The following is a 12,066-nucleotide window of genomic DNA, read 5'->3' as shown; positions in this document are numbered from 1 at the left end:
AAGAAGGATGGTGGGAACACTAGCTCGAAACTGACAAGACATTGCGCCACATCACTCCTTAGCCTTAGTACGATTTCTGGATCGATCACCTTCTGAGAGATTGCATTGAGGAATGCACATAGCTTCACAATGGCTAATCGGACGTTTTCCGGTAGAAGTCCCCTCAATGCAACCGGAAGCAGTTGCGTCATAATCACGTGGCAGTCATGAGACTTTAGGTTCTGAAACTTTTTCTCTGGCATATTTATTATTCCCTTTATATTCGACGAGAAGCTAGTCGTGACCTTCATACTGGGCAGGCATTCAAAAAAGATTTCTTTCTCTTCTTTCGTAAGAGCGTAGCTGGCAGGACCTTTATACTGCTTCGGAGGCATGCCGTCTTTTTCGTGCAAACGTTGCAGGTCCTCCCGTGCCTCAGGTGTATCTTTTGTCTTCCCATACACGCCCAAGAAGCCTAGCAGGTTCACGCAAAGGTTCTTCGTCACGTGCATCACGTCGATTGAAGAGCGGACCTCTAGGTCTTTCCAGTAGGATAGGTCCCAAAATATAGATTTCTTCTTCCACATGGGTGCGTGTCCCTCAGCGTCATTCGGAACAGCTAGTCCACCGGGACCCTTTCCAAAGATTACGTAGTGTAAATCATTGACCATAGCAAGTACGTGATCACCGGTATGCATGGCGGGCTTCTTCCGGTGATCTGCCTCGCCTTTGAAATGCTTGCCATTCTTTCGACATTGATGGTTGGTCGGAAGAAATCGACGATGGCCCAGGTACACATTCTTCCTGCATTTGTCCAGGTATATACTTTCAGTGTCATCTAAACAGTGCGTGCATGCGAGGTATCTTTTGTTTGTCTGTCCTGAAAGGTTACTGAGAGCAGGCCAATCGTTGATGGTCACGAACAGCAATGCCTTAAGGTTAAATTCCTCCTGTCTGTACTCATCCCACGTACGTACACCGTTTCCATTCCACAGCTGTAAAAGTTTTTCAACTAATGGCCTTAGGTACACATCAATGTCGTTGCCGGGTTGCTTAGGGCCTTGGATGAGAACTGGCATCATAATGAACTTCCGCTTCATGCACATCCAAGGAGGAAGGTTATACATACATAGAGTCATGGGCCAGGTGCTGTGATTGCTGCTCTGCTCCCCGAAAGGATTAATGCCAACCGCGCTTAAAGCAAACCATACATTCCTTGGGTCCTTTGCAAACTCATCCCAGTACTTTCTCTCGATTTTTCTCCACTGCGACCCGTCAGCGGGTGCTCTCAACTTCCCATCTTTCTTTCGGTTCTCACTATGCCATCGCATCAACTTGGCATGCTCTTCGTTTCTGAACAAACGTTTCAACCGTGGTATTATAGGAGCATACCACATCACCTTCGCAGGAACCCTCTTCCTGGGGGGCTCGCCGTCAACATCACCAGGGTCATCTTGTCTGATCTTATACCGCAATGCACCGCATACCGAGCATGCGTTCAGATCCTTGTATGCACCGCGGTAGAGGATGCAGTCATTAGGGCATGCATGTATCTTCTCCACCTCCAATCCTAGAGGGCATACGACCTTCTTTGCTGCGTATGTACTGTCGGGCAATTCGTTATCCTTTGGAAGCTTCTTCTTCAATATTTTCAGTAGCTTCTCAAATCCTTTGTCAACCACAGCATTCTCTGCCTTCCACTGCAGCAATTCCAGTACGGCACCGAGCTTTGTGTTGCCATCTTCGCAATTGGGGTATAACCCTTTTTTGTGATCCTCTAACATGCGATCGAACTTCAGCTTCTCCTTTTGACTTTCGCATTGCGTCCTTGCATCGACAATGACCCGGCGGAGATCATCATCATCGGGCACATCGTCTGGTTCCTCTTGGTTTTCAGCAGCTTCACCCGTTGCAACATCATTGGGCACATTGTCTGGTTCCTCTTGATCTTCACCAGCTCCCCCCGTTGCAGCATCACCGTATTCAGGGGGCACATAGTTGTCATCGTACTCTTCTTCTTCGCCGTCTTCCATCATAACCCCTATTTCTCCGTGCCTCGTCCAAACATTATAGTGTGGCATGAAACCCTTGTAAAGCAGGTGGGAGTGAAGGATTTTCCGGTTAGAGTAAGACCTCGTATTCCCACATTCAGTGCATGGACAACACATAAAACCATTCTGCTTGTTTGCCTCAGCCGCATCGAGAAACTCATGCACGCCCTTAATGTACTCGCAGGTGTGTCTGTCACCGTACATCCATTGCCGGTTCATCTGCGTGCATTATATATAATTAAGTGTCCAAATTAATAGAAGTGCATCATCACATTAAAACCAAAGTGCATACATAGTTCTCATCTAACAACATATAGCTCTCCAGAGCATCTAATTAATTAAACCATACATTGAAACTATGTAAAACATTTCAATGCGAAAACAAATGCGATCATAATCGCAACCAAGGTAACAATTGATCCAACGGCATAATGATACCAAGCCTCGGTATGAATGGCATATTTTCTAATCTTTCTAATCTTCAAGCGCATTGCATCCATCTTGATCTTGTGATCATCGACGACATCCGCAACATGCAACTCCAATATCATCTTCTCCTCCTTAATTTTTTTTATTTTTTCCTTCAACAAATTGTTTTCTTCTTCAACTAAATTTAACCTCTCGACAATAGGGTCGGTTGGCATTTCCGATTCACATACATCCTACATAAATAAAATCTATGTCACGTTGGTCGGCATAATTTTCATAAACAATAAATGAACCAATATTTATAAAGATAATATATATACCACATCCGAATCATAGACAAGACGAGGGCCGACGGGGGCGGATACCAAAACCATCGCACTATATAAGATGCAATAATAAAAGTAAGAAAATAATACAAGTATCTATGTAAACATACAAGTAAGAATATTTTTCCTTTCAGAAAGAAGATAAGAACAAGAGGCTCACCACGGTGGTGCCGGCGATGAGCTCGGCGCGGGTGATCGACGGCGGTGAAGACGAGGACGGGGCGTGACGGACCGCTAAATCTAGACAAATATTATGGAAATGAGCTTGGAGGTCGAGCTTGGAGAGGAGAAAGCTTAAGTAGTGTGGCTCGGGCATTCCATCGAACACCTTGTGTGTATAGGAGGTGAGCTAGAGCACCACCAAGCCCTCTCCCCCTCGGCCAGAGAAAAACAGAGCACCCTGCTCGCGAGCGAGGGGTATATATAGGCACCTCATTGTTCTTAGTTGGTGACATGAACCGGGACTAAAGGGGAGCCTTTGGTCCCGGTTCAAGCCACCAACCGGGACCAATGATGGTGGGCCAGGAGCGAGGCCCATTGGTCCCGGTTCATCCCACCAACCGGGACCAAAAGGTCCAGATGAACCAGGACCAATGGCCCACGTGGCCCGACCGGCCCCCTGGGCTCACGAACCGGGACCAGTGCCCCCATTGATCCTGGTTCTGGACTGAACCCGGACTAATGGGCTGACACGGCCTGGACCAAAGCCCTGTTTTCTACTAGTGAGGGCTGGTGTGTGGGCATTTGCCATCTCGCCCACACACCCGCCTCCTCTCCCACACCCAAGCTGCCAGTTGCCATGCGTTTTGCAGTGTACATGGCAACTGCCCTAATATGATTGCAAGCAGATGGCAACTCTCTCTTTTTTTACCCGAACATGTCAGTTGCCATATGTTAGTGTACATGGCAACTGCCCTAGTATATTTTGTAGTGTACATGGCAACTGCCCTAGTATGATTGCAAGCAGATGGCAACTCTCTTTTTTTATCCGAACATGTCAGTTGCCATATGTTTTGCATGGTACATGGCAAACTGCCCTAGCGTGCACGTAAGCAGATGGCAACTCTTTCTTTTTAAATGGCAACTGCCCTAGCGTGCTTGTGAGCACATGGCAACTCTCTTTTACCCGAACATGTTTTTTGCCATGCCTTTTTTTGTAGCGCTACATGGCAACTGCCTAGTGTTAGTAGGTGGCAACTCCTAAAGTTTTAAAATCATGGCAACTGCAGTAGACCAGACCACACATGGCAACATCTGTAGTTGTCCAAAAAATGGCAATCTGGAACTTTGATCTGAGATGGCAACTGCAGTTGAGCAAACATGACAACTGTAGTTGTCCGACATGGCAACCGTAGTTCAGCGACATGTCAACTGCACTTAAACGAACATGGACGAGGGTCCGGCCCATGGCAACTGCGGGGCGCGCGTGTCACGTGGGGCGTGCGGGACCACGAGGTACGAGGCCTGATGTACCGCGTGTGTGGGCGTTATTCATTTCGCCCACACGCACGCGTGCAAGAGGGACCGGGAAGGAAAAAGAGGCGTGTGGAGTTCAGAGGAATTTCATAGGAATTCTAGATGATAGAATTCTTATAGGATTTTTTCCTTTAGAGCCCTTTGGTTCATAGGAATGGATTCCTATTCCTACATAGGATTGGTTCCTATCCTCCACATTTCATAGGAAAATAAAAAAGAGTCTAGACTCAATGGAAAAATTCCTTTGGTGTCAACCAAATGACATCTTGTTTCCTATTCCTACTCATAGGATTTGAGATACATGTCATCTCATTTCCTACAAGATTCCTATTCCTATGATAATCCTATCATATGAACCAAAAGAGGCCTAATTGTTTTGCCCACACACAGACGTGTGGGCTGGTCCTCTTAGGCACCACACAGAACGTGTGGACAGATTCCTTAACGCCCACACGTGTAACAGTTATCGGCGTCCTTTAGATATTAGCATCCACAAAATATATATTTTAACTGGGGATTAGTACGCGTAGTCAGTGAGGAGTGAATTACCAATTCACAACAGTTATCGCAACAACTAGGCAGCGTTACAAAACAAGTAACTTTTTCTTCGAATATAGGAGCAGAGCTCCAAGTTTAATTTCTCAATAAAACTGAAACAAACATGGAGTTCCCAAAGTTCCAGCGGGCACAACAATACTAGTACTAGCTACTTTTGAAAACAAACAACCATACAGTAGCCTCACTAAGAAAATATAGAAACCAGAAATTAACTTGACTGTGGATCTAGTTGCATCAATCTTCAAAGCATAATTAATCACATTCCGCATAATTAATCACATTCCGAACATATCTAACCATACTAGTACAATGTAAGAAATAGGTGATTTAGGGTCTGCTCTTCACTACAGACCATACACATCTTACTTCCTACCCAACCTTTCTTAATAGACTGTCCTTAGTTGAAATGCTATATCAAAGAACCAGCCACATAAAAACTCTGATTTTTTGAAGGCACTTCAACAAGCCACTGTTTTTTTTATAGACGTCTTACCTGGGCTAATTTCAGGGTTAAATACTTAGCCAGATCTGTTGAGAATCCATCTAAACCTATCCTCCTCCTTCGACAGACCCACACTGTCACGCATCATCATTCCATATCCAAATATCCTTCCAAAACCTAGTTTTGAGACAATACCCCACTATTCTTCTACAAACCTATAACAACATCTCACACTTTCAGGTCTCCATGAAGGAAATGGGATTGAGCAGCCTTAAACTGAACTTGTGCTGCATTAGCCTGCCTATCATATTTTCCAAGAACTAAACTCTGCAACAATTCCTTCTTATTTTCTAACTTCCATGTCCATTTTACTTAACAAAACAACATTCTTAACCTCAAGATCCACTACTACAAACCCACTTGATCCAAAGGCTAGCCAGTTGACTCCAGTTGACTAAGTGGTGTTTCTGTCTCCCTTGATCAGCATGCCATAATAATCTCTTCCTAAAAATATGTATTCTCTTACAAGGCCTTTTAGGCAACTCGAACATTGACATCACATAAAAAGACCCATTGCTCATGCGATTCCTCAATAAGATCAATTTTTCCCCATAAGAAAGAATTTCACTTGAAACAACTAAGCTTTTTTTATTAAAAAAAGTAACTGACTGAACTAGAAAGATATATAATCTAGAGCTTCTGTAAAACTGACAATATCAGAGAACCAAAATTCCATTCTACCTGATCACACGTCTAAGCACATAGTATCGAATCAACCGAGCATTACAACAAACACCACTAGGATGTAACCTGATTACATCACCTCAGGCACATCGCCTCAGGAACAGAGGACCCCTGAAAGGCTCAGAAGAAGCAGTTGCAGTCGAAGGGGCAGAGAGCGGCGCCGCCGGCGTAGGCCTTGCCGAATCCAAGCTCATAGGCGGAGTATATGGTGAGTCCGTCATTCGTGCGCCGCCGCGGCCGCTTCTCCTTCCAGCGACTGTGGAACCATGCTTCCAACCACATTACAGAACCATGGGGTTTGTCCACAAACATGTACGTAGTACCTAAAAGGGGATTCTTATTTCAGAGTTTGGGTTTGCTAATGAAGCTAACGTAACACTATGAAACACTCTTGATGGTAATAATATTGATATACCAGATCATAAGTATTTTATAGGGCTCAGTTGGCGTATCAGGACCAGATCAACCCAACTCCAGTCAGTATATAAATGTAAGCAAGTTCTTGATGCTCCGGCAAATGACGAGTGAGCTACCAATTCTCGACACTTATCACAGAAACTAGGCAGCGTCGTGAAACAAGTAGCCTTGTTTCGGACAATAGGAGTAGAGCTCCCAATTTCCTTTCCCAATGAAAATGAAACACGGAGATCTGTCAAGTTCTGAAAGTACCAGCGACCACAACAACCTTATACATAACAAAAACAACTGCTATAGCTACTTTGGGAACGAAAACAGCCATACAGTAACCCTCACGACAAATACACAAACCAATATTCTGAACTATGTATGGTTTCCAAACAAGACCATCAGCCGGTAATGTGAAGATATAAACTGCAAAAGAAGTTAGAAATATACTTTTTACATATTTATTGATGTATTTAGGCATGGTGAATGTAATCTGTTCACATCAGAATGATATATTTATTTCTTGTACCAAATCTTATTGTATCATCATATTTTTCCAAAACTGTTCTAATTGGCGTACTTATATCTATTAGGAGTTTAGGACATCAATTTCCAGAGATAACACTAAAAACCATTTTTAGAATATATTTTCATTATATATGTGTATTCTTATTTAAAAAAATGAAGGGTAAAGGAGTAAGATGAGGTGCCTAACATTGAAGATGACACTTATGCACACCTAGTGCCATCTGTACATTTTTCTGAAGGCATTGAGGCATTAGATTGTGTAGCGCTGGGAGCAGATGTAAACAACAAATGGCTATCAATAACATCGAATACACAAACATGCGATTGCTAGCGAGAATAGTGTCTGCATGCTTTATATTTCAGTTTACTCTCCATGTATTCTCCCTCAACCCATCTTCCAATATCCACTTTCCTCACGAGCTAATCCTTTACCTCAACATAGAAACATAGTGGGACAAGCAGAAATGAACCAATAGGGCTGGGATGCATAGGGACATCTTCTACATCATGCTCCCTTGCGAGCATATCGTCGGGCACTTGGATGACCCGATGGTCTTGCCCAACTCCAAGTCGAAGACAATGAATTGGCGTATGTCTAGCTTAGCAAGGCATGCTCATCACAACATGCAGCATTCAAAAAGGGGCATTATGGTTTCATTCAGGGATTTGGATAATGTGTTGAAACACTCTTGGTGGTAAAATATTGGTTAACAGAACATATGTATTTTAGCTAGGGCTCAGTAGGTGTAGGCAGTGAGGAGTGAGTTGCCAATTCACAATAGTTATCATAGCAACTAGGCAGCCTGCTAAAACAAATACTCCTACGTCTAGATACATCTGTTTGAGCGACACTTAATATGGGACGGAGGGAGTAGATTTTTGTTCGACTACAGGAGCAGAGCTCCCAGTTTAATTTCTCAATGAAACTGAAACATGGAGTTCCCAAAGTATCAGTGCAGCTGCTGCTTTGCCCCTTCGCGCTCCCTGTCGCAGCAAACCTGCTCTCTGAAGTCCAACCCAGCACGATACCGGTGAGCCATCTGCGCAATCAGACTACTTGGATCATACAGAAAGATATTTCTAAAACAAGTGGCATTCCTGATTTCCCTAAGGACCAAAGCAGCGCCATGATCCCTACCTGCCACTAAGTTACACATCTTACCATCGAAACACATTACCCATCTACGGAGCTAAAGAACCGTGGATCTAGTTGTGTCAATCTTCAAAGCATAATTAAACAACATATCTAACCATACTAGTCTACTGTTCACTACAGACCATACAAATTTTACCTTTCTTAATAGACTGTCTTTAGTTGAAATGCTATGTAAGAACAAGCGAAATAAAAACTCTGATTTTTAAAGGCACTTCAACGAGCCATAGTTTTTCATATGGACATCTTACCTTGGCTAATTTCAGGGCTAAATACTTAGCAGATCTACTGAGTATCCATCTACACCTATCCTCCTCCTTCGACACACCCACATCCTTCCAAAACCTAGTTTTGACTTTTGAGCCAAGACCCCACTATTTTTCTACAAACCTATAACGACATCTCCCACTTTCAGGTCTCCATGAAGGAAATGAGATTGAGCAGCCTTAAACTGAACTTGTGCTAGATTGGCCTGCCAAACATATTTTCTAAGAATTAAACTCTGCAACAGTTCCTTATTATTTTCCAACTTCCATGTCCATTTACTTACCAAAACAACATTCTTAACCTCGAGATCCACTACTCCAAACCCACTTGATCCAAAGGCTGGCCAGTTGACTAAGTGGTGTTTCTGTCTTCCCTAATCATCATGGCATAACAATCTCTTCCAAAAAAATATGTATTCTCTTACAAGGCCCTTTAGGCTCATGCAATTCCTCAGTAAGATCAATTTTTTCCCATAAGAAAGAATTTCACTTGAAACATCTAAGCTTTTTTTATAAAAAATATATTGAAAAAAGTAACTGATTGAGCTAGAAAGATATATAATCTGGAGCACCTGTAAAACTGACAATATCAGAGAACCAAAATTCCTTTTCACCTGATCACACGTCTAAGCACATAGTTATCGAATTAACCGAGCATTACAACAAACACCACCAGGATGTAACCTGGTTACATCACCTCAGGAACGGAGGACCCCTAAAAGGCTCAGAAGCAGCAGTCACAGTCAAAGGGGCAGAGAGCGGTGCCGCCGGCATCGGCCTTGCCAAATCCGAGCTCATCGGCGGAGTATATGGTGAGCCCGTAATACCTGTGCCGCCGTGGCCGCTTCTCCTTCCAGCTTGACACATTACGGAAACATGCTTCTAGCTTGAGATGTAACTTGCAACGTAGAACATCTCTTGAACCGTAGCCGAGAAGCACCTTTAATTTGCACATTCATAAGGATGGGTTTGTCCACAAACATGTAGTACCTAAAAGGGGATTCTTGTTTCATTGAGTTTGGGTTTGGCAATGAAGCTAACATAACGCTGTGAAACACTCCTGATGGTAATGATATTGATATACCATATCATAAGTATTTTATAGGGCTCAATAGGCGTATCAGGACGAGATCAACCCAACTCCAGTCAGTATATAATGTAAGCAAGTTCATGATGCTCCGGCAAATGACGAGTGAGCTACCAATTCTCGACGCTTATCACAAAAACTAGGCAGCTTCGTGAAACAAGTAGAATTTTTACGGACAATAGGAGCAGAGCTCCCAATTTCCTTTCTCAATGAAACTGAAACAGAGTTCTGTCAAATTCTGAAAGTACCAGCAACCACAACAACCTTAATAAAAACAACTTCTATAGCTACTTTGGGAACGGAAATAGCTATACAGGAGCCATCACTACAGATAGACAAACTGATATTCTGCCGCTCAATATGGTTTCCAAGCAAGACCATCAGCCGGTAATGTGAAAATATAAGCTGCAAACGAAGTTAGAAATGTAATTGTTAGATATTTGTTGATGTATTTAGGCATGGTGAATGTAATCTGTTCGCGTCAGAAACTCAGAATGATATATTTATTTATTGTACCAAATCTTATTGTATCATCATATTTTTCCAAAACTGTTATAATCCGTGTACTTATATCTATTAGGACATCAATTTCCAGAGATAACACTAAAAAGCATTTTTAGAATAAATTTTCATTATCTATGTGTATTCTTATTTTCAAAAATGAAGGGTAAAGGAGTAAGCTGAGGTACCTAACATTGAAGATGACACTTATGCACACCTAGTGCCATGTGTACATTTTTCTGAAGGCATTGAGGCATTAGATTGTGTAGCGCTGGGAGCAGATGTAAACAACAAATGTCTATTAATAACATCGAATACGCAAACATGTGATTGCTAGCGAGAATAGTGCCTGCATGCTTTATATTTCAGTTTACTGTCCATGTATTCTCCCTCAACCCCCTCTTACGATATCCACTTTCGTCACGAGCATAGTGAGACAAGCAGAAATGAACCAATAGGGCTGGGATGCATAGGGACATCTTCTACATCATGCTCCCTTGCGAGCATATCATCGAGCACTTGGATGGCTCGATGGTCTTGCCCAACTCAAGTCCGAGACAACGCATTGGCGTATGTCTAGCTTAGGAAGGCATGCTCATCACGACAGCGCTTGCCAATGACCAGTTTCAGTGGTGGAACGTTCATTATCAGTGGTTCTCCTTTGTTTTTGACACATGCTGCTACATATGGGTTCCTGACTATAATTAAATCCATCTAATCTTGTGGGATCCCGTAGCGTAGCACGGGCATCTGACTAGTTTTTGCTACAAACCTATAACGTCATCTCTCACGTTTAGGTCTCCATGAAGGAAATGGGATTGAGCAGCCTTAAACTGAACTTGTGCTGGATTAGCCAGCCTAACATACATTCCAAGAATTAAACTCTGCAGCAGTTCCTTCTCATTTTCTAACTTTCATGTCCATTTTACTTAACAAAACAACATTCTTAACCTCAAGATCCACTACTGCAAACCCACTTGATTCAAAGGCTGGCCAGTTGACTAAATGGTGTTTCTGTCTCCCCTGATCATCATGCCATAACAATCTCTTCCTAAAAATATGTATTCTCTACAAGGCCCTTTAGGCAACTCAAACATTAACATCATATAAAAAGCTCCAATGCTCATGCAATACCTCAACAAGATCAATTTCCCCCCATCAGACAGAATTTTACTTGAAACAGCTAAGATTTAAAACAAAACAAAATGTTGAAACAACCAACCGGTTGATCTAGAAAGATATATAATCTGGAGCTCTTGCAAAACTGACAATATCAGAGAACCAAAATTCCATTTCATCCGATCACACGTCTAAGCACATAGTTATCGAATCAACCGAGGATTACAACAAACACCACTGCGACGTATGCCGATTACATCACCTCAGGCACGGAGGACCCCTGAAAGGCTCAGAAGCAGCAGTCGCAGTCGAAGGGGCAGAGGGCAGTGCCGCCGGCGTCGGCCTTGCCGAACCCGAGCTCGTCGGCGGAGTATATGGTGAGCCCGTCGTTGGTGCGCCGCCGCGGCCGCTTCTCTTCGACCTCGTCATCGTGGCCGGGCTCCCAGCCTTTGCCCCCAGTCTCCTTCTTGCTCTTCTTCTTGCTAGCCCCCTCGGCCTTGCCCTTCCTGGGCTTCTTGTCCCCCTCGGACTCTTCCTCCTCTTCCTCCTGCAGCTTGCGCTTCTTGGTGGCCTCGAAGATCTCGTCGATCTCGTTGCTCTCCTTCTGCTTCTTCGGCTTCTTGGCAGAGACCTCCTTGCTTTCCTTCTGCTTCTTGGCAGAGACCTGCTTGCCCTCCTTCGGCTTCTTGGCAGAGACCTCCTTGCCCACCTTCTGCTTCTTCGGCTTCGGCTTCTTGGCGGCCGCCGCCGCCGTCTCTGGCTCCTCCGCGGGTTTCTGAGGGGTAGGCTTTTGTTTGGGGGAGGGGGCCTTGGCGTCGATGGAGGGGTTGGGGGCGGAGAGCTTCTTCTTCTTCTTTTGGGACTTGGTGGCCATTGGAGGATGTGGCGTGGGGGATTCGATGCCTCTGCCGGCCGGAGGAGGACCGGAGCCGATGAGGTTCTTGGGGGTGGCGGCGCGGGGACAAGGGTTTGGGTAAACGGCGAGCGGATACAGGAGAGACA

At 44.0% G+C, this 12,066-nt stretch overlaps 1 protein-coding gene across 2 annotated transcripts; it reads right to left on the bottom strand.

Moving 5' to 3' along the window:
- Positions 1-11,218: 11,218 nt before the first annotated feature.
- LOC125553433 (stress response protein) lies at positions 11,219-12,066 on the bottom strand. Of its 2 annotated transcripts, XM_087517578.1 has the most exons (2): positions 11,762-12,066; positions 11,219-11,695 (listed from the first exon to the last, which is right to left on the bottom strand). In XM_087517578.1, exons 1-2 carry the CDS (start codon positions 11,936-11,938, stop codon positions 11,354-11,356), a joined length of 519 nt encoding a protein of 172 aa, XP_087373704.1. In that variant the 5' UTR covers positions 11,939-12,066; the 3' UTR covers positions 11,219-11,353. The 2 variants fall into 2 exon arrangements, with proteins under 2 accessions (XP_087373704.1, XP_048573174.2); XM_048717217.2 differs by having other exon boundaries at positions 11,219-12,063.

Source organism: Triticum urartu, chromosome 4A, assembly GCF_056163025.1.
Source record: "Triticum urartu cultivar PI428250 chromosome 4A, HENAU_Tu73, whole genome shotgun sequence".
Taxonomy (NCBI): domain Eukaryota; kingdom Viridiplantae; phylum Streptophyta; class Magnoliopsida; order Poales; family Poaceae; genus Triticum; species Triticum urartu.
This window is presented reverse-complemented; position numbering and strand designations above follow the sequence as displayed.